We start from the raw sequence: 20,427 nt of genomic DNA, 5'->3' as shown, positions 1-20,427 counted from the left end.
TGCTATATTGCATGCATATCTTACTGCTAACAGCAAAATCTGCAGTGAATCTTAGCCTGAAATATTTGCTCTTACAGTGCAGGATTAGAGGGAATTGATACTAGTTCTTCTTCTTTTGCATCTAATCCGCGTGATGGCAAATATGAGACTGCCTTATTGTGTTTGGGAATCCTGCACTGCCATTTTGGACATTTTAATTTGGCAATGCAGGTAACCAGGTTGGAATTTGTTTGTTTGCTTTTGCTCTAATGGTTCCTCCTTTAATCTTTTGTGACTCTTTTACATTATTTCCAGGCATTAACTGAAGCTGTTCAAATTTGTCATAAGGTATGATATTTCAGATTGTGATAGGTAGAAGAATCTGTTTGCTTTACTCGTACATTGACCTCTGTACCTGTACTACTTAAATTATCTACGCTGTGTAGCATAAAAATATCCCACATTCCGTTATTTTAGCACATATATAATCTATTATTCTTGTTGTGGGAGTCATTCTTATTTCCTGATCGATATTCCACAGATTGGGTGATGAAATTAGTACTTTTACTTATTTTTAAGCCCCATCATTGAAGTGGTTGTGTTTAATTTTAACCCACCGTCATCCTTGATATAAAACAATCTGACTATTAGTCATATGCTGATTCAGTGTATTGGTTAGCATGGTTTCAACCATTCAAGCACCACAAGCCAACTTTTTCTTTTACTTTTAGACTTGGTGGTTGTTCAATATGTTTTATCGTGGCTCATAAGAGGACAGACTTAAATTAAGGACAATGAAGGCTGCTCATCTACATTACAGTAATGAAAGGGTGGGTCATGTAGCAGATATTGCAGGTACTCATGACATGTCAAATCCAGTAAGGGCCTCTCTGATTTGGTGGCAAAAGCTTTGCTTTTTGCATTTGGAAAAACTTTTGCTTATGGAAACCTTTGAAAGTAACAACATTTAAGGGGAAGAACCTTTTGCCTTTTTCTAAAACAAATTGGACATTGGTCAAAGGCTCAAAAGTTCTGTGCACTCAAAACTTTTGGTTGTGTTTGTTTATCTTAATCAAAATGTGTGGGCACCACATTTCTTCGGCTAAAAGTTTTGCAGAAAGCAAACTTGTACATATCCAACCTCTAGGCTCCTTAAAGTTGTTTTCTAATAGTTACAATAAATGTACTTGTTAGATTTCTCCTAGAAGAGAGATGTTCAGAAGAAATGGTTTTTATGCTTTATATATTTGTTCCAAAAAGCTGGTTGTTGAAGAATGGAATAGTTTGTGAACCAACTGTTTCTACAATGTGATATCCAATGTCTCACTGGTGCATGGAGGAGGTTTGAATATTTACAGTGGCTTGAATGTTTGCATTCTTGCAGCAACGTGGATCTTAATCAGTGGGGTTTAGGACATTTATTTGTAAGTTTGTTCCTGTTTTCCTATTAGGAATTTTTTACACTCTTTGTGTTGAAAATTCAAATTCATTATAATCACTCTTGGAGAGAAAAAAATTTCTTTTACTTTATCTAGTTTTTGCTTCTCTTTTTAAAAGTTTACTACGTTTGAGTTCTTAGTACAGTGGTTCTAATTCTAATATCTTGTTGCAGAATAGTGACGATTTTGGTCTTGCATGTACGTTGGCTGCAATTTGTGATCTCTTGTCTAATATTGGCGTCTCCAGCATGAATGGGATATTGGGCTCTTCTTACTGTTCAGCAATTCCAGCTAGTTTAGATGCTTCCTTATCCACCCAACGGCATCTGCTTGTACTTCTAAAACAGTCCCTAGAAAGAGCAGAGAGTTTGAAAAATGCACGCTTGATTGCTTTCAATCGCCTTGCTTTGGCTAAATTTGATCTTGAGGTGATTTTTCTGTGCATGCTTAAATTGTTGGATCGTATTATACATTTATTTCCTGGATGGCTTGTTTTAGAGCTTTAAGTAGGATTATTTCATCCACCATCAATTGCAACTATAGATCAATGTGATCATACAGTATTTTCACCTCAGCAATTCACATATTTATCAATTAGAAAAATGGAGACTGCACATGGCCATACAGGATGCACTACTCGAGGAAGAATGATAAGCTGAGATTGTTGAGGCCACACATTGTCATTTCTTAATTTCTCATAGATGCCACCATTTAGCATCAAAATGTTAGTGTTTATTAAACATAATAAAAATATTTTTTCAATATTCTATCATTATCTGTTAAAATTCAGACGTACTGAATGCCAATTTCCCGGACCCCCAACTCCTGCCCAGGCAAGGATGACAAATGTCATTATTATATAGGAAGGCCCTATGTTACCTGGAAGTCCTTTTTATTCTTCATCACTTTTTCCTCTCTCTCTCGCTCTGTCTGTATGTGTGGAGTTGGTGACAGGCTATCAAATCATTACTAATTATTTATAATCTCTGTATTTTGTTGTACTTTGTTGTTAGTACACATAAGGCTGGTTTTTGAATGCCACAAACAATCAGCAATTGCATTACTAGTATGGCCGTCATCGTTCCTTTTTCTTAATGTTTTCTTGATCATTTGCAGCTTCAATATTCGTAAGCTTTTAGTGTTTCAGCTCTGAAATGCTTCGGTTATTCTCAGTTATAAGAAAGAGGTTATCTTCATGTTACCCTAATGAACCATTGGCACCACCTTTGCCTACCTGCACCACCATACAAGAGAGAGACATTCAAACAAGAGACATAGAGATGATGATGATGAAACGAAGAAGAAGAAGAAGAAGAAGAAGAAGAAGAAGAAGAAGTAAGCTGCCCATGCTTCAAGGGAGGAGCTGCCCTGTTCTAAAGAAGGATCCGAGCCGCCAGAAGTTTATCTTATCTCAGCCCAATCCACCAAGTTTGAAAGGTTTTCTACATGCAATCAAGCCTAACAAGTCTGGGTCTTCACGTTATTATGACCTAATGTCCAAATAAAAGAAGCCTAACTATTCTTTACTACCTGTAACTCCTGAGCTTCTAAGGTTTAACAGTCTATTTCTTGTAGCAATATCTTCTTCCTTCAGAAGCACCTTCTCCTCAAGGTGATAATAGGGGGAACCTGGACTGTATTTCAAAGGTGTTCCCCCAAGTTAAACTCTTGAAACTTGATATGTCTCTTACCTATTAACCATTCCAAGATCAGTCTCCCTTCCTCTTAACAGGCTCATCTAATGTGACACTCCAATGCCGTACATAGTTGGGTGCTAAAGGGGAATAGAGTTGGAGAGTGGGGTGAGAGGTCACTAGGACAGCCTATGAAAAAACCCCATGGAATGGAGCCCTTGCAGCAACCAGAGAATATGGGGCTCCGATGAACCCCAATTTTACCAGGCAAGAGAGGCAGCAATGTCGTGACCAGGTCTTAAAACCTTTAGAGGAGCACCAGCAAAATCGATGGAAGAAGGATCCATCTGAATCAGACTGCTGCAAACTCGGCAAAGAATCTGAAGGAAAGGATCTAGAACAATCAGCAGACATGGAGTACCCAGCGAACGAGAGCAACGAAGGAGATGGCTGTCCCTACAGAACAGAAAGAAAACAAGTCAATAACGTCTCAACGTGAAGATTCGATGAAGCCATTGCTGGTGCAGGGGAGCACCTCATGCATCATGGCGGCGGTGAGTTCTTTCGATCAACCAAGGGTCACAGAATGGTGATTACACTAGCACCAAAAAATCTAGGTATGCTCGAGCCCCATGAAGCTCCTATGCATTCCTTGCAACGAGATAGGGGGAAAAGGCAGACCCCCATGGCTACGGGCCATAGTTGTCACGACATGTAAGAACATTGCAATGAGACCCAAAGACCTATTATTGACGTCTGGGTGCAAGAGTGTTGATGCGTATCAGACCATTAAAGTTGAAAATGAAGGCCAATTACAGGCTGAGCAAGAAAAGAGGCAGACCGCAAGCACCTACTAATGGACGACAATGGTGTAGGCTGTCAATTAATCAAATTAATCATTTGCAACCAGTTGTGCCATGCCAAGCCAGGAGTGAATAGAGGAAATAATGGCTCAACAAAAAAATGAAGTTGGGTCGGTGCATTAGGGGCTTGCTCGAGATGTGCAAGTGGGAAAAGCATATGAGGTACAGCGAGACCAAATTGCTTTTGTTCAATCAAGAGTCCTGGTTCAAGATTATGTTGGAGTTGGACAATGCGGGCACAAATTCCAATTTTTTGCAGCATCCGTCTGCCTACTAGTCTCAATTCCCGTTAAAGTTAAGTCAATCAATTTAGGTTGCAGGGAAAATTTCGTTTATAATTGCTTCCTTGCTAATGATTTTTCTAATTCTCTACATTAAATAAGAGAAAATTTGTTAGTATATAATTTCATTTTTCTAATTCTCTACATCTTATGAGCAGCGATGGCAGAAAAATGAAATTATATACTAACAAATTTTCTCTTATTTAATGTAGAGAATTAGAAAAATCATTAGCAAGGAAGCACACATCTCAGTTCGATCTTATCAGCTTGGAAAATTTTGACGATCTAGAGCCATGGATTGAAGAAGAACCAGCTACAATATTTGATGATGAAGATTTTGAATGCTTCAACCTTGAAGCTGAAGCAACAGAAGACTTTGTTGATGAAGGAGAGTCTGCTACTGCTGGTGCTGGTGCTGAATATGTTGGTGAAGATCTTCCAATTCTTGACGATGAAGAAGAAGAAGAAGAAGAAGATGAAGATGAAGATGATGAAGATTATGAATGATGAATCATGAATGAGAGTCAAGTCAAGAGTGCTTTCATTTTATATGTATCAAAAACTTAAAAAGTTATGAATCTATGGTTGTTGAAGTGTTGAACACTTGATTGAATGTTTTATCATTTATGACTTTATCACTTTATGGCTTATGGCCTTATGCTTTGTTGAATGATATTGTATTATTGTTATGAATTTTGATGTTTATGAATGATGAACGCGTAAGTTTATAGCAATAATAAGTCTATCATTATCTCAAACATGTTTTCTATGAACAATTTATTATTTTTAATTATTTTTGATTTTTTTATGAATTTTTCGAATTTTTTTAAATTTTTTCTGATTTATTAATAATTTTTTAAAAAAATTTACGATACGGTTACGATACGTTATGATACGTTACGATACGGCGTATCTTAAAGCCCGACCGATACGGCTTACGATACGCGTTTTACAACATTGCCCCTAAGAAAAGGTGTTGCATCTAAGCAGGACAAGAATTCATTACAGTCTCCTATTGGATCTATCCAGGCAGCTTTATCAGTAGTAGAGGGGTCTTTACCTTCTTTCAATGTTGAGATTGTGACTGTGAATATCAACAAGTCAGAGTATGAGGAGTTCTTAGCACACAGATCTACTCGACTGTCGACCTCTACAATTATGATAGACAGTGCTATGTCCATTGATACTGCTCCACATGATACATGTACTACTTGAATTATTGATTCAGGTGCATCGAGACACTTTTGTAGTAGGTCTCACGTCATGTGAGACTTGCAAATGGTAGATGGTCTCCTATTATGGGTTATGGAGATATTAAGATTTCTCAGTCTATGACAATTCCTAATGTGTTATATGCTCTTAAGTTTCCCACTAATCTTTTATCAGTTGGACAATTGATTAATGATTTACATTGTCGTGTTACATTTGACTCTGGTGTATGTTCATTTCAGGACTTGCAAACTGGGAAGACGATTGGTGGAGGCTATGAGAAAGGGGGCATCTACTTCATGTCTGATTCTGTGGGTATTGCAGCCGTCTCGACTTCTTCATTGTCCTCCTCCTTCCAGTGGTATCTTAGACTTGGTCATCCATCTGTCTCCAAGCTCCGTCACCTACTTCCTCATCTATCAATTCCAGAGTCGTTCTAGTGTGAGACTTGTCAACTTGGCAAACACACTCGTAGCAGTTATTCATCGAGTCTTAGTCCATCCAGTTGTGGACTATTTGATCTTCTTCATGTTGATGTGTGGGGTTCTAGCAGAGTTGCTAGTAGGTCTAGATTTCGTTATTTCCTCATCATTGTTGATTATTCTCGAGTCACTTGGGTTTTTCTTTTGAAAGAAAAGTCTGAGGTGATATCTACTCTCAAGAACCTTATTATTGAAATAAAGACTCAGTTTGGTATTCTTGTTAAAAGCGTTCGCACTGATAATGCTCTTGAGTTCAAGGCATCTACCTTAATGAAATTTTACTCTGATAATGGCATTTCTCCTCAGTTTACTTGTCCCCATACCTCCCAACAAAATGGAGTAGCTGAGCGGAAACATCTCCAACTTTTAAATGTGACACGCTCCCTAATGCTTCATACTAATCTACCTGCATATTTTTGGGGAGATGCCATCGTCACTGCTCTTATTTGACCAACCGTTTACCCTCATCCTCCATTGACAACAAGGTTCCCATTAAACTTGTGTACCCACAACGATCATTGTTTCCAGTAGCTCCCAAAGTATTTGGTTTCACATGCTTCGTTCACATACTTGGACCCACACGTGATAAATTGGGTGCCCAAGCCATTAAGTGTATCTTTATTGGCTACTCCAGAAATCATAAATGTTACAAATGCTTTGACCCGTTGACTCAAAAGGAGTATATCAGTGCAAATATGACATTCTTTGAGTCTCAGCCTTATTATAGTTCCTCACCTACCTCTACTGAGATGCCATTGTCATTTTACCCACTACCTATTCCTCCTATTCCTTTGGAGTCATTCTCTTACGAGTCTCCTTCTGGGGATTCTCCCGTTGTAGTGTCCAAGTTTCGTGATCCTCCGCTGCTCTACACACATCGACAGGACCCTTCTCATGATCCTTCCCCAACCGCTTCTCAGGAGGTAAGTACATCGTATACCTAGTCCATCTGATCTCTATCAGGACTTACCTATTGCTCTTCGTAAAGGCAAGCGACAATGTACTATGCATCCTATATCTCATTTTGTTTCTACTGACGGTGTTGGTCAAAGTATGCAACAGTTTATTCAAGCTCTGGTGGCCCATGCAGTTCCTACTTGTCACCAACAGGCCTTATTAGATACCCAATGGAGACAAGCTATGCAAGAAGAGATGGATGCATTAGTTCAGCGAGACACTTGGGAACTTGTTGATCCTCTTGGTTGTGACATTGTTGGCTCCAAGTGGGTATTCATAGTGAAATATAATTCTGATTGTTCTATGGAAAGATACAAAGCTCGGTTGGTTGCTAAGGGCTACACGTAGACTTACAAGATTGATTTCTTCGAGACTTTCTCTCCTGTTGTTCGGTTGGGGACCATTCGTCTTATCATCTCTAGCACATGTATCAACCTGATGTCAAAAATGTTTTTTTGTATGGTGATCTCGATGAGACTGTTTATATGCAACAACCACCAGGGTTTGAACGACAGGAGGAGTGTGGAAAAGTGTGCAAATTGAAGAAAGCTATTTATGGACTCAAGCAAAGTCCTCGTGCTTGGTTTCATAAGTTCTCTGAGGTAGTCTCAAACTGTGGCTTTGCGAGATCCCCTCTTGATCATTCTCTGTTTATCAAGAAGAATTCCAGGGGTATGACCGTTCTAGTGGTTTATGTTGATGATATTATCCTGACAGGTGACTCCGATCAAGAAATTTCTGATACAAAGTTGTTCCTTCAAAAATACTTTTTGACGAAAGATCTTGGTCAACTACGATATTTCTTGGGAATAGAGGTGACTCGCAACAGGGAAGGTGTAGTTCTCTCTCAAGAAAGTATGTTCTGGATTTATTGCAAGACACCGGGATGCTAGGAGCTAAACCGGCCAATCTACCTATGAATCCACGCATACATCTTTATGATGACCAATCAGAATTAGTCGATTCTCGATCATACAGGTCTCTTATTGGAAAGCTCCTCTATGTTACTGTGACCAGACCAGACATTAGTTTTGTAGTGGGGAAACCTAAGTCACATGGGTACCTATAGATCCAAACTGGTTAATTTTACTTTGATTTAATTTTTTTCACCTTATTTTTTATTCTATTCTTTGGATGTGAAAATTCTATTGATGTTCATATTTGACTAGGGGGCTGCTTGGTTGTTCATATGTTTAAAGTATTTCATAGGTTTCTTAAACACACTGCTGCAAGAGCCGTTGATATATATTTTTTATGTTATTTATTTGTTTATGTTGATGTATATTCTTTATTTTGATACATATTTTCCAAGTATTTCTTATTGTTTATATATATACGGCCGTACCCTCGCACCCAAGTTTTTTGAAAATGGTCAGTACCCATACCCGCAGCGGCACCCGTACCCGTACCTATGTGACATAGGGGGAAACTAAGTCAATTTATGAAAAGACCTAGGAAAGTTCATTGGGATGCTGCTTTAATGGTGGTCAAATATCTGAAATCATCTCCTGGCAAAGGACTTTTGTTCACAAAAGGCAAGACCCTGGAAGTGGAAGCCTATAGTGATGCTGACTATGCTGGCTCAGTCGAAGACAGGAAATCTACCACAGGATTCTGTGTATTTGTGGGAGGGAACCTTATATCTTGGAGAAGCAAAAAACAAGGTGTGGTGTCAAGATCTAGTGCAGAATCTGAATACAGAGCTATGGCTCAAACTGCCACTGAAATGACTTGGGCTAAATCCATTTTATCTAGCCTAAGTGTGTCTATTTCGCTTCCCATGAAGATGTATTGTGACAATCGAGCAGCCACATACATTGCGAATAATCCAGTTTTTCATGAGAGAACTAAACATATTGAAGTGGACTGCCATTACATTCGGGATCTCGTTCAAGGAGGAACCATAACCACCATTCATGTATCATCAGAAGATCAAGCTGCAGATGTCTTCACTAAGGTTCTTCCTATTGGTGACTATTCTAGATGTTGTGACAAGCTGAGCATGATTAATATGTATGCTCCAGCTTGAGGGGGAGTGTTGAATTAGAAGAGTTTATGTTTCTAGGTGGTTCTTTGCAATATTTAATAGTTAGGAAGTCTCTTTAAACATTTCTCTATTTTCTATTGATGTCTTTGTAAATCTCTCTTCAACCCTAATCTCTTTATTATGGAGATTAGGGTTAGTGAATGAAGTTACGTTTTCTCTCTCTAAGGCTTCCGGCTGTAACAAATTACATTAGTGGCATGTATGTCTTCCTCAAGAAAGACCACATATCTTTGGCTTTGGTATAATATGCAATAGTTGGAGCTATATGAGACTCTATACTATTCATAATCCAAGACATACCCACACTGCCTATTTTCCTTTTTCCTCAATAGGTTCATCATCTTCAAGTACATATTTCTTCTTATGACCAGTCACAACCATTATCAACACCCTAGACCATATTTCTTAATTTGAACCATTAAGCTTGATCGTGGTTCCATAAGAAAAGGAATTTCCAGCCATCTTGTATTCAGTAGAGCCCTTAGATTTATTGTTTTCAGCCAGGGGCCTGCGACAGTTGACATAGGACGTTTGATTATGGAGCATGCCAACTTGAAAATGTATATGCATAGCCTGTAGGATATGTTTGTCCTCATTTTTTGGTGAAGGGTTGGGTCAATTCTTTGTGTTATAGTTGAGGTCTGTTTTGTCTTTCCCTTGTATATATCCATTTTGTTGGAATAAATGTAGGGGGCCTAACCCCCAAGCAAGCTCTTTACTTCAAATGAAGAAGACCCAACTGGTGTACACGTTAAGAGTCTAGGATGTAGCTGTAATTCACAGATTTGAAAAACGTAATATACTGTCTACTAATATCAGAGATACTGTCCACTAATATCAGAGATAAAGGATCAACGACAACACAGACAAATTTGGAATAGAGGCTTTTGACTCCAATGACAAATCTGAAACTTTCTCAAACAGACAGCAATATCTCAAACAGGAAGCAATATCTGAAACTTTTTCAAACATGTAGCAATATCTGAAACTTTCTCAAACAGGCAGATCTGAAAATTTATAAAACAGGCAGCAATATAGAACCAACTGTATAATTCCGATATCAGATCTGGAAATTTATAAAATAGGCAGCAATATGGGCCCAACTGTTTCAGTCTATGACTGAAACTTCTTCATCCAACGACAAAAGACTGCTGCTACTCCTAAATACAGTTGTTTCTCATAAAACTTGCTGTCCACACGACAAAGAAATCAACGACATCAACTGAAATATCTTGTACTTACGATTAGCAGCAGTCCACACCTCACAAAGCCTTACTTTACTGATTTCACATTCACGATTTGTAGATATTGCTTTTCACGTCAAACTGCATCTTCAACCAGCAACGTGACCCCACACACAGCAGCAAGAGGGCATATCTGATATATAACATCACAGATCTTCTTCCACGACTACAAAAAATTAGAAAAATCAGATCTGTTTAGGGCAGATCTGATACATGACTTCATAGACTTTCTTTCATGGCAACAGAAAATTAGATCGGATAAACATATCTAAGCGACATAGATATTCTTCCACAACAACAGAAACTCAGATCTGATACATCCTGATCAGAACAGATTGCTTGTTTTCTTGAAATCAGTATAAAAATAGACATGAACCCTAACTTGGAGGAAGAGGTGAGAGATGAAGGAAGAAACGTGAAACCCTAGATAGCACAGTCCTAGATCTAGGGCTCTGATACCATGTTGCAGATTGAGGGAGACGAGAGAGATGTTGAGGAAATGAGAGGAAGAGAGAGAGAGAGAGAGAGAGAGAGAGAGAGATGTTGCGATAGGATAGAGAGAGCCAAAAAGGATTATGATTAACTTTACCCTAATCTCCTTTAAAAGAGATTAGGGCAGGCGGTACACACTTTACAAAAAAGGCCCAATAACTATAAAGAAATATTTAAAGACATCCTCTTTAACTTTCTAATATTTCAGAAATACTCTTGAACAAGGAGGTTTGTTGAATCCTAGAGTAGCCTTATTTTGTCGAGTGGAGGGCACCAAAGTTCAGTCAGTGAGTCATGATTTTGAAACTTTAGTGCCATCTAAACACATCCTACTTTTGCTGTTTGATGCCACTCATCCTTTTCTTGCTGAACTTCGAAGCAACATTTTATTCCAATAATGCTGTCTTTGAGCTTTTAAATGCTAGTGGAAGTATACTAAGAGGCCTTTCTCTTCCAGCAAATTAAGCGGCCATTGCTTTCATTTGGTCCTAATGCTTCAACCAGGCTCCGAACTTGTCCAATCAGTGTTTGTGAGGTACTTTTCTTTCATTATTTCTTATTTTGATGTCCTAATGAGGGTTCTCTATCCTCACTATGTTTTTCTGAAACTTTTCAGGAATTGAGAATTAGTCCATACTTGCTCAGTGAATTTGGATCTGATGCTGCATCCTTGCCAACTGATGGCTCTTTCTGTACATCATGGCTCAAAAAACTTGAAAAATCTGGCAGTTCATCTATTCTGTTGGATGAGGTTGGATCAGGATGTAATGATGACTCATTGAGCTCTGCTACAGAACCAAGTGTGCTTCCTAATTGTATATTGCAGTTATGTGGTGCTTCTTATTTGGCCAGAGCTGCTTCATGGGAGCTGTATGGGAGGTAAATATGTATTTCACAACCAGCTAAATATGGGCTCCATATCTGTATTGATCCACCTCCTTCCAGGCGATCTTCCTAACTTCTTAAGAACCTGCATCATGCAGTTACAGCTAGAGCCATTGGTCACTCTTGTCAATGTCACTAGATATAGATCATACAGTTTTGTCACTTTAATGTATGGGAGGGGGTGATTGTTTCCCCCTTCCACTATCATCATCCCCCTTGATGTCTAGGGACGGAGAGAGGTGACACTGGCTAACCTGCCTCTTGTATGAAAAAAGCCTAAGTGGGTGTTTGGATGACACCCTCCTCTAACCCAATTTTGTCAAAACTACATTTTGTGGAAAACCAATTTTTTTATTGAGTTTTAGAAACTTTGTTTTGTTTTTTTTTTTTTTGGTGACACAGCCAAAATCTGGTTTTTGAATAGCCTAAAGGGCGCAGATTTTTCGTTCCCTTTTACAAAACCAGGTTTTCTTGAAACCCAGCTTTCATAACACCCAAACACTCCAAAAACCTGGTTTCGAAGTGTCATCTAAACACCCCCTAAATTTTCTATTGCCTAATTTTAGTGTACCTATCAGCCATTGATTTTTCACATCCTTAAAAACACTTATTGGCACTAAGTACCTATTTTAATGTATCCGGTCTGACCCTAATTTCCATAATGGAAAACTAACCTTTCAATCATGCTTATGACTACTATCTTGATGTGCAAAAATTGAGTACCAACAAGGTTATTGCATAATTTCTGAAGCAGTTCCACCTGATGAGAGATTGATTTTATTACTATATCAACAGTTTATGATGTATTTGCTGTCATTAAGTATTAAGCCAGCTAAGATGATAATAAACGAACCATACTAGACTAAAGATGCCCATATTGTTGGATTCAATATTTCATTTGTTCATCTACCCAAACAAGATCTAATGCTATATAAATACATACATACATAACATTTGTCACAAATATTGTTCTCGAATTTTTAACAATGAGATTTTTCTTGGGTATCCTTCGGCAAATTTGTTTTCTCAGGAAAATCTCATGAAAAAAATCGGAAACTTTAGAAAATAGAAAATTCCAAGAAATTAGGTAAAAATAAAATAAATGAAACTAATGATCAAACATAAATCAAACTAGATAAAATTGACAAAAAGAATGCTTTAATGATGATAAAAATGATGAAAAAAATTTATTTGAAGTTCAAATTTGAATGAATGATGGTATTAACTTAAAAAAATGACAAAAAGAATGCTTTAAAATTTCAGATGCATGATAGACGCTTGCCTAGGTCATGTGGATAATTCATTGTGAATGGGAGTGTGCTGCCTTAGTGTTAGGAATGCTATTCCAGGTGCTTTGATGCAAATATATCATTATGGTTGCTATTTGTGGTTGTTGTCTGCTGGAAATGGGAAGTTAATTGGAGATGTGCTTTTAGATGCTCTTGGAACCTTAGTTTATAGGGATGTCAACACTTCCAAGTTCCAACCAGGTGTACTCTTAACCATATCCATCTTTTCGGATGTTCACATATTTAGATTCAAATTCAAACTCACATATGAATACAAAAAGATGCATCTGAATCCGAATTTCACGATCCAAATCTGATATTTAAAGATGCATCCAAATTCGAATCCGATTTTTAAACTGAATCCGGACCACATTACCATATGATTTATAAGGACATCAGATATAGGATGTTTGTTTAAAACTAAATCAGATCGAATCGGATCAGATAGTTGTGCTGAATCCGAATCAGATTGAATCTCATTTCTTATATCCAATGTTGTACGTATTGTACGATACGACCCCGTCTCGTACGATACGTATCGTCTCGTTTGAAAAAAACGGTACGATACACCCCCGTATCGTAAAAAGGGGGTGTATCGGCCCTGTATCGCACGTATCGTACGATACGAGGCGATACACTCCGTATCGTATGATACGGCCTAAAAACGCAAAAAGGGGCCCGAGACCTGCTTATTCGGCTTCTTTTTGAAATTTTTCTTCCGTTCTTCATTTCTAACGCTTGGATAGTGCCGTGAGGGAGGGCGATCGTTCATTTTCACCGTGAAAAACTTGATTTTCATCGTCAAATTGAAGATTAAGTGGTCGATTTGTGCGTGGGTGCTTGATTTTCGTGGGAAGGAAAGGGGTTTTCTTCATTTCAGACATTTCTTCTTCGTAAGGTATGAAATCTCATGTTCTTACCATGTATTCTTAATTTTTTACCGTATAATCGTAGATTGGAAGACTTTGAGTGTTTTTCATTAAGTTTACCATAGGATTTCGTTTTTTTTTTTGAAGATATGGATCCTACATGGCAATGGTGCGAAAGGGTGAAGGAGAATAACCGTTTGAAACTCAAATGTAGCTTTTGTGGGAATACACTTTCAGGAGGGATTATTAGAATGAAACACCATTTGGCAGGGACCTCCAAAGATGCGTCTCCTTGTGTTGGAGGACCAAACAAACCTTTGCCTCCATTTGTGCGTCAACAATGTTTAGATATGCTTCATGCTTTACGTCAAAAGAGAATACAAAAAGAAATTGAAGATGCAGATGTAGGATATAATGTGCCTTTGGAAGATGAAGAAGAAGAGGAAGAAGCTTATGAATGTGATGATGAAGACGGTAGCAGCCTAAGAACAGATTTGGAGACCTCAAGAGGCAGAGATCGTAGAGGAAAAGGAATTACGTATGAAGGAGGTCGATCTGGCATAACGGGAAGGAAGAGGAGAGGCACAACAGATATTAGGGCCAGGCGTGGTATGCGACGACCTAGTGGTAGAGTTTCTACTGGTAGGTCTAGTGTTGGCTCTATTAAGAGTTTTTTCCCTTCATATACCAGCCCAGGTGGTCAGCCGCAGATTCGTGCTGCTATGACATCTAAAGATATGCTATATCATGCACAAAAGCAGGTAGGGAAATGGTTTTATGATGCATGTATTCCATTTAATGCAGCTAATTCTTTTCAATTCCAAGCCATGGCAGATGCAATTGCTTCTATAGGCCCCGGATTCAAAATGCCATCATATCATCAGTTGAGGGGCAAAATTCTTCAGGATACAGTCAAAGAAGTGTCTGAGCATTGCGATGAGTTGAAATTATGTTGGAAGGAAACATGTTGCTCCATTATGTCAGATGGTTGGACTGATACAAGGTCAAGAACACTTGTAAATTTTATTGTTTATTGCGCTAAAGGTACAATGTTCTTGAAATCTCTTGACTTGTCTGATGTTCCTAAGACTGCTGAGATTTTATTCAATGTTTTTGATAATGTCGTACAAGAAGTTGGACCTGCAAACGTTGTACAGTTTATTACAGATAATGCTGCAAATTATAGAGCTGCAGGAGATTTGTTATTTCAAAAGTATAAAACATTTTATTGGAGTCCATGTGCCACTCATTGTGTTAATCTAATGCTTCAAGATCTTAATGAGATGCATGATATGAAATCAGCCATTGACCAATGTCAAGAGGTAACAAAATTGATCTATAATCATGCATATGTATTGAGTTTGATGAGAAAATTTACAAAAGGAGTTGAATTAATACGACCTGCACAAACTAGATTTGCCACAAATGTATTGACTGTGAAGAGTGTGGTGAAACAAAGAACTCCTTTGAGATAGATGTTTGCTAGTGAAGAATGGGCTGCATATCCACATGCTCATAAAAGAAATGCTTCTTTAGTTGTGGATATTATATTCAATAACGTATTTTGGGAATCATGTGTGAAGCTATTGAAGGTTTGTGTTCCATTAGTTAAGGTTCTCAGGTTGGCTGACAGCGAAGACAGACCTTCCATAGGGTACTTATATGAGGATATGGACAAAACAAAAGAGGCAATTCGAGACAACTTAAAGGAAAAGAAAAAGTTATATATGCCCATTTGGAAGATTATAGATAAAAGGTGGACTGGACAGCTTCATCAACCTCTTCATGCAGCAACTTATTATCTAAATCCTGCAATTAGATTTTCTCCTACATTTAAGAAAGACAAAGAAGTTATGCATGGTTTGTTAGATTGTATTAATGTGTTAGTGGAAGATTCTACAGAACAAGATGCTGTGCACAATGAGTTGGATCTATATGATAGTTGTTTTCGGAACATGGGACTACCTGCCGCCGTTCGAGCCAGGACAACGATGCGTCCAGGTAAATACATAGAAATTTTTAATTTACTTTACATTTGTTACATTTGATTCTTTTAAAACTTTCACATTGATTTGTTATATTTTTGTTTAGATTTGTGGTGGAATAGGTATGGGTTTGATTGTCCAAACCTAGCACGTTTTGCAGTCAAAGTCCTCAGCCAGACATGCAGTGCTAGTGGATGCGAAAGGAACTGGAGTGTGTTCCAACATATCCATAGCAAAAAAAGGAATAGGCTCGAACATAAAAGGTTGAATGACCTTGTCTTTGTTCGATATAATATGAGGTTGAAACAAAGGTAATATAGGCATATAGCTTAATTAATGTTTACATTTTTTGTACAATATATTTATATGAAATTATATACTAACAAATTTTCTCTTATTTAATGTAGAGAATTAGAAAAATCATTAGCAAGGAAGCACACATCTCAGTTCGATCCTATCAGCTTGGAAAATTTTGACGATCTAGAGCCATGGATTGAAGAAGAACCAGCTACAATATTTGATGATGAAGATTTTGAATGCTTCAACCTTGAAGCTGAAGCAACAGAAGGCTTTGTTGATGAAGGAGAGTCTGCTACTGCGGGTGTTGGTGCTGAATATGTTGGTGAAGATCTTCCAATTCTTGACGATGAAGAAGAAGATGAAGATGAAGATTATGAATGATGAATCATGAATGAGAGTCAAGTCAAGAGTGCTTTCATTTTATATGTATCAAAAACTTAAAGAGTTATGAATCTATGGTTGTTGAAGTGTTAACACTTGATTGAATGTTTTATCATTTATGACTTTATCACTTTATGGCTTATGGCCTTATGCTTTGTTGAATGATATTGTATTATTGTTATGAATTTTGATGTTTATGAATGATGAACGCGTAAGTTTATAGCAATAATAAGTCTATCATTATCTCAAACATGTTTTCTATGAACAATTTATTATTTTTAATTTTTTTTTTGATTTTTTTATGAATTTTCCGATTTTTTTTTAAATTTTTTCTGATTTATTAATAATATTTTAAAAAAATTGACGATACGGCGTATCTTAAAGCCCAACCGATATGGCTTACGATACGCGTTTTACGACATTGCTTATATCTGGATCCTATCCAATTTGTTAATCGGATGTTAAACTTTTCTCCATGTCTGATTTTTTAAAAATGGTTCGGTCGGATATTGGATCCAAATCGGATTTATTGACATCCCAAATGATTCCGCTGGTATAATTGAATGAAGTGTTTACTCCAAATAATCTGCAGTCATGGTGCTTTTAGATGCCAACTGTATAACACTTTACTGTATGGTTGAAGCATGCTGGTTGGTGGTCAGACTGGAAATTGTTGGACTGTCTGGAAAGTTGATGGTGCATGATCTCCATGGACAGCAGAAAAATAGTGATAACTGTCAGTATGTATGGACTGCATGGTAATTCAACTATGGGATTTAATTTGTTGGAAAGAAAATGCAAAGGTCTTTGAAGGATTATCTTGTTTGCTAGGGTAAGTTCAAGCTTATGTAATTGCTAGAGCTTGCTGCTCAGCAATCAATGGTGAGTTGGCAACATCAACAGGTTGCTTGAAGTTGTATTAGATGGGTTGTTCCTGTGAGCGTTTGTTGCCCCTTCTCTGTGCTCTTTCTAGCTGTTTTTTGCCTGTTTTATCTTTGTCACATGCACTTAGTCTGGTTGTGGGGAAGATTTTCCATGTTTCACGTGTGGGTATAGGCCTAGATGCTGAACCATAACCACACACACATCTTCAGGAAATTACTGCTGATTCTGTAGTGCCCACACTTGCATCTCTGCTGATGGTAAGGTATTAAACAATCTCATATTAACATTTCCTATGAAAATGATGAAGCGCCAATATAAATTCTGAATGTGAGTTCCAAAGGCTTTTCCTTGATAGTTCCTTCCTTGTCAAGTGGAACAAAAGGAAAGAGACGGCCAGGAGAAAGGATAATATTCTCAAACAGTTTCGAATGTTGACTCTATGGAGCTCTAAAGAAGTCTCTCTGAGCCTGTGGAAGATGGATGCTGCCTTTGGACATTATTAGCTTACTGGCTGACTGAAATAATTCATTCTTGTCTTTATTGTCTGAAAGGTGCCACTGCTTCCATGACCAAACTTGCGAATTTAATGTCATCATTGAGAGTATACTTAAGCTCTTTCAGTTGTTCATGCTCAAAGGACCATAGAACACATGATTCATCCTCCTATCTGGTTTACTCTGTGCTTCTTTTCGCATTTTCCAACATGAGGCAGAGACCCCTTCATCCCTTAGATCATGGACCATCGACTTAATGCGGGTGTCTTAGATCACTTCTCCAGGAAACCTTAGTCATGACTTAGGGTCACTTTTTATGCAACATGTATTTTGTGGGTGCCACAGTGCCTCTTTTCCATGTTAAAAGTTAGACATTCATGCCTTTTTGTGGCAACAGAATTATGGTCTTAACTAATGATTCTCCCTATTCTTGATATTTTAAATGACAGTTCAGCACTTGTTCGCCTGAATGCACTGGTCCATGCAATTTGTTTTGCTGATTGTTCGAGGTATTCTTTTTTTCTCATTCAGATTTTAAGTTAAAGATGTTTATGTTATTTTTCTTGTGAATAGTTCTCATTTAACTTCTAATGTTGTTGGATAGCCTTTTGTTCTCCTGACTGCTCTCTGACCTTTTTTTCTTCTGGTATATATATATATATTTTTTCAGTTCTTCTGATTCATCCCTGGCTTATGTTAAGCTGGTCCAATATTTAGCAACATACAAAGGATACCAAGGTCAGTTAGTCTTCATATCTCGCGATGTGCACAAAACTGAGTAAATTCTTATGTTAGAGCAAAAATCGAACATAAAGTTCTTTTCTAGTACTCTTTAATTGAAGGCGCTTATTTAAGTTGTGGGCCTCAAGGTTTGTTGGTATCAGAATGAAATAACACTTCTCTAGGTTGTAGACAGCAATTTGTGTCCAACTTATAAGCCCATCATTTATCAAGTATTGTGTGTTGTAGTGACTTGTCTTTTTTGAAGCCAATTCTAGATGAAAAGGATGTTATTCATATGACTGTCCATGCATGTATTCTCTCTCTCCTCTCTTTGTTCTTCCTAACCTGGTATCTGAGTGGCCTGCAGGAATGCAAATTTAGTTTTGATTAGTTTAGAATTGTCATCTTTCTTATGGTTTTCATATCTTCAACACTGTGTGCAACTCTGCTGGATCAGAATCTTCCTTGTTGTTATTAAATCATAAAGTTTGCTTCCCTATAATACAAATAAATGATGATATGATCATTCACCAGGTCTTAACCATATGTTTGTACTCATAGTTATATGATTAGTAGTCTATGGCCTTTATTTGATGTTTGGCAGTTTTATGCTGCAAAATGTGCCATATGTCACAAACAGTGGGCACAATTACACCTTGTTTCGTGGGATTAAGTATACAATTTTTAACCAGTAGCGATTGATCATTGTTTTTGACAGTTTTTCCTGTGCTTGGTATGTAGGCCATGGATTATTTCTATGACCACTAAAACTAGAAGATTAAAGCAAGGTTCATGGATCGATTTGTGCTTTGATGATGCCTTCTGTTATGCACCGAGAAATGCATTGGAAAGAATGGAAACAATTAGTTTTCATTATGCATTAATGTTCTCTTCCCCCATGAATAGGAAGCCTTAGTCATTATATATCATCATTGCTAAGTGATAACAGTAACGATACGAGTAAAAAATGAAGCTCCTTTGTCAGTGTGCAGCACCTGAAGCATTCTGGAATACATTGTTGTCAATTGTTTCCTGAATTGAATTATTGTCCAAAAAATGAGATTTTAGTTAAAATCCATCTAAAATTATAAAAATCAGAAAGCAACAAACACATTGCAGGAAAAAAGAGGAAGCCCTGACAACATTTTTCTCTTGAAAAGAAAAATTGGTTAGTATTGTATGATCATCAAAAAGCAAGTAACGATCTCCATAACATGCTGATATAGCATTGGGCCAGCTCCAATGGCTATGGTTAATGAATGTAGAAATTGGAGCTAACTAAGGGCTGACAGGAGCTGAGATACATGATGAAAAAGAAAATATAGAAAACAAAAATTACTAAAATTGCATATTTATTTTGTCCTATACTCAGGATAATAGAAAGGGTGAACGTATATGTATTTACATATGACTTAATGCTAACACTATCACACTGTTTGGGATCTCTTGTAGCCCTTTAACCTTGCCACACCATGCAGTTTGATTGAGTTTAAATGTAAACTCTCAACTTCCATCCAAGCTACTGCCTAGCATGCAGAGGCCAAGTTTTACTGCTAATCTTAGCTGCTTGTCCTTTTTATTTCAGTTTTGACTTTATTTTTTTTGGTTAGGATTTTGAAAAAGAAAAACTTGCTTTGCCTTCTTTTTGTGTTTGTCTAATCCATGATTGCAAAGCATGTCCTGTGTTTTTCAAAAGTTCTTCAAATAATAGAACAATAAAAATACTCATGTTGCTCATTCTATGTAGATGCCTTTACTGCACTTTCTTTGGTTGAGAAGAGATTTCCACCTCTGTCGCACCTCCACATCCAGCTATTAAGGCTCCAGTTACTTCATGAGCATTTCATACATAGGTATCTGTATCATTCTGTTCGCATGCTTATTACAAATAATTTTGTGGTCCTATATTGTTGTCCATGCTGTTTTTTATTTTGAAGTCATGATTTGCATAAATATCACATTATCAACATATATTAATTTCCATTCAAC

General features: G+C 37.4%; 2 protein-coding genes across 4 annotated transcripts in view; both read left to right on the top strand.

The window, feature by feature from the left end:
• The window catches only part of LOC116265807 (anaphase-promoting complex subunit 5), a 70,257-nt gene that overhangs the window by 22,058 nt on the left and 27,772 nt on the right, over positions 1–20,427 (top strand). The window contains exons 8-15 of the mRNA XM_031646752.2: positions 78–210; positions 295–327; positions 1,592–1,846; positions 11,085–11,162; positions 11,244–11,506; positions 18,165–18,224; positions 18,386–18,453; positions 20,186–20,291. Coding sequence (XP_031502612.1) covers positions 78–210; positions 295–327; positions 1,592–1,846; positions 11,085–11,162; positions 11,244–11,506; positions 18,165–18,224; positions 18,386–18,453; positions 20,186–20,291 — 996 coding nt within the window. The remainder of the gene's footprint in view (positions 1–77; positions 211–294; positions 328–1,591; positions 1,847–11,084; positions 11,163–11,243; positions 11,507–18,164; positions 18,225–18,385; positions 18,454–20,185; positions 20,292–20,427) is intronic.
• On the top strand, positions 11,513–16,548 carry LOC126410600 (uncharacterized). 3 transcript variants are annotated; one of them, XR_007574888.1, is made up of 4 exons: positions 11,513–13,699; positions 13,818–15,671; positions 15,762–15,966; positions 16,063–16,200. XR_007574888.1 is itself a non-coding variant. In XM_050080772.1 (3 exons), the coding sequence occupies exons 1-3, from the start codon at positions 15,146–15,148 to the stop codon at positions 16,334–16,336; spliced, it is 1,005 nt and encodes a 334-aa protein (XP_049936729.1). In that variant the 5' UTR covers positions 11,522–15,145; the 3' UTR covers positions 16,337–16,548. The 3 variants fall into 3 exon arrangements, 1 of the variants encoding a protein (XP_049936729.1); XR_007574887.1 differs by having other exon boundaries at positions 11,513–15,671; XM_050080772.1 differs by having other exon boundaries at positions 11,522–15,671; positions 16,063–16,548.

Source organism: Nymphaea colorata, chromosome 12, assembly GCF_008831285.2.
Source record: "Nymphaea colorata isolate Beijing-Zhang1983 chromosome 12, ASM883128v2, whole genome shotgun sequence".
NCBI classification, from domain to species: Eukaryota; Viridiplantae; Streptophyta; class Magnoliopsida; order Nymphaeales; family Nymphaeaceae; genus Nymphaea; species Nymphaea colorata.
This window is presented reverse-complemented; position numbering and strand designations above follow the sequence as displayed.

Coding starts and splice junctions, on each gene's coding strand:
- LOC126410600 (XM_050080772.1), top strand. CDS start 15,146: ATGTTTGCTAGTGAAGAATGGGCTGCATATCCACATGCTCATAAAAGA. Junction 15,672..15,761: donor CAGGACAACGATGCGTCCAG/GTAAATACATAG, acceptor ATTTTTGTTTAG/ATTTGTGGTGGAATAGGTAT. Junction 15,967..16,062: donor AATATGAGGTTGAAACAAAG/GTAATATAGGCA, acceptor TATTTAATGTAG/AGAATTAGAAAAATCATTAG.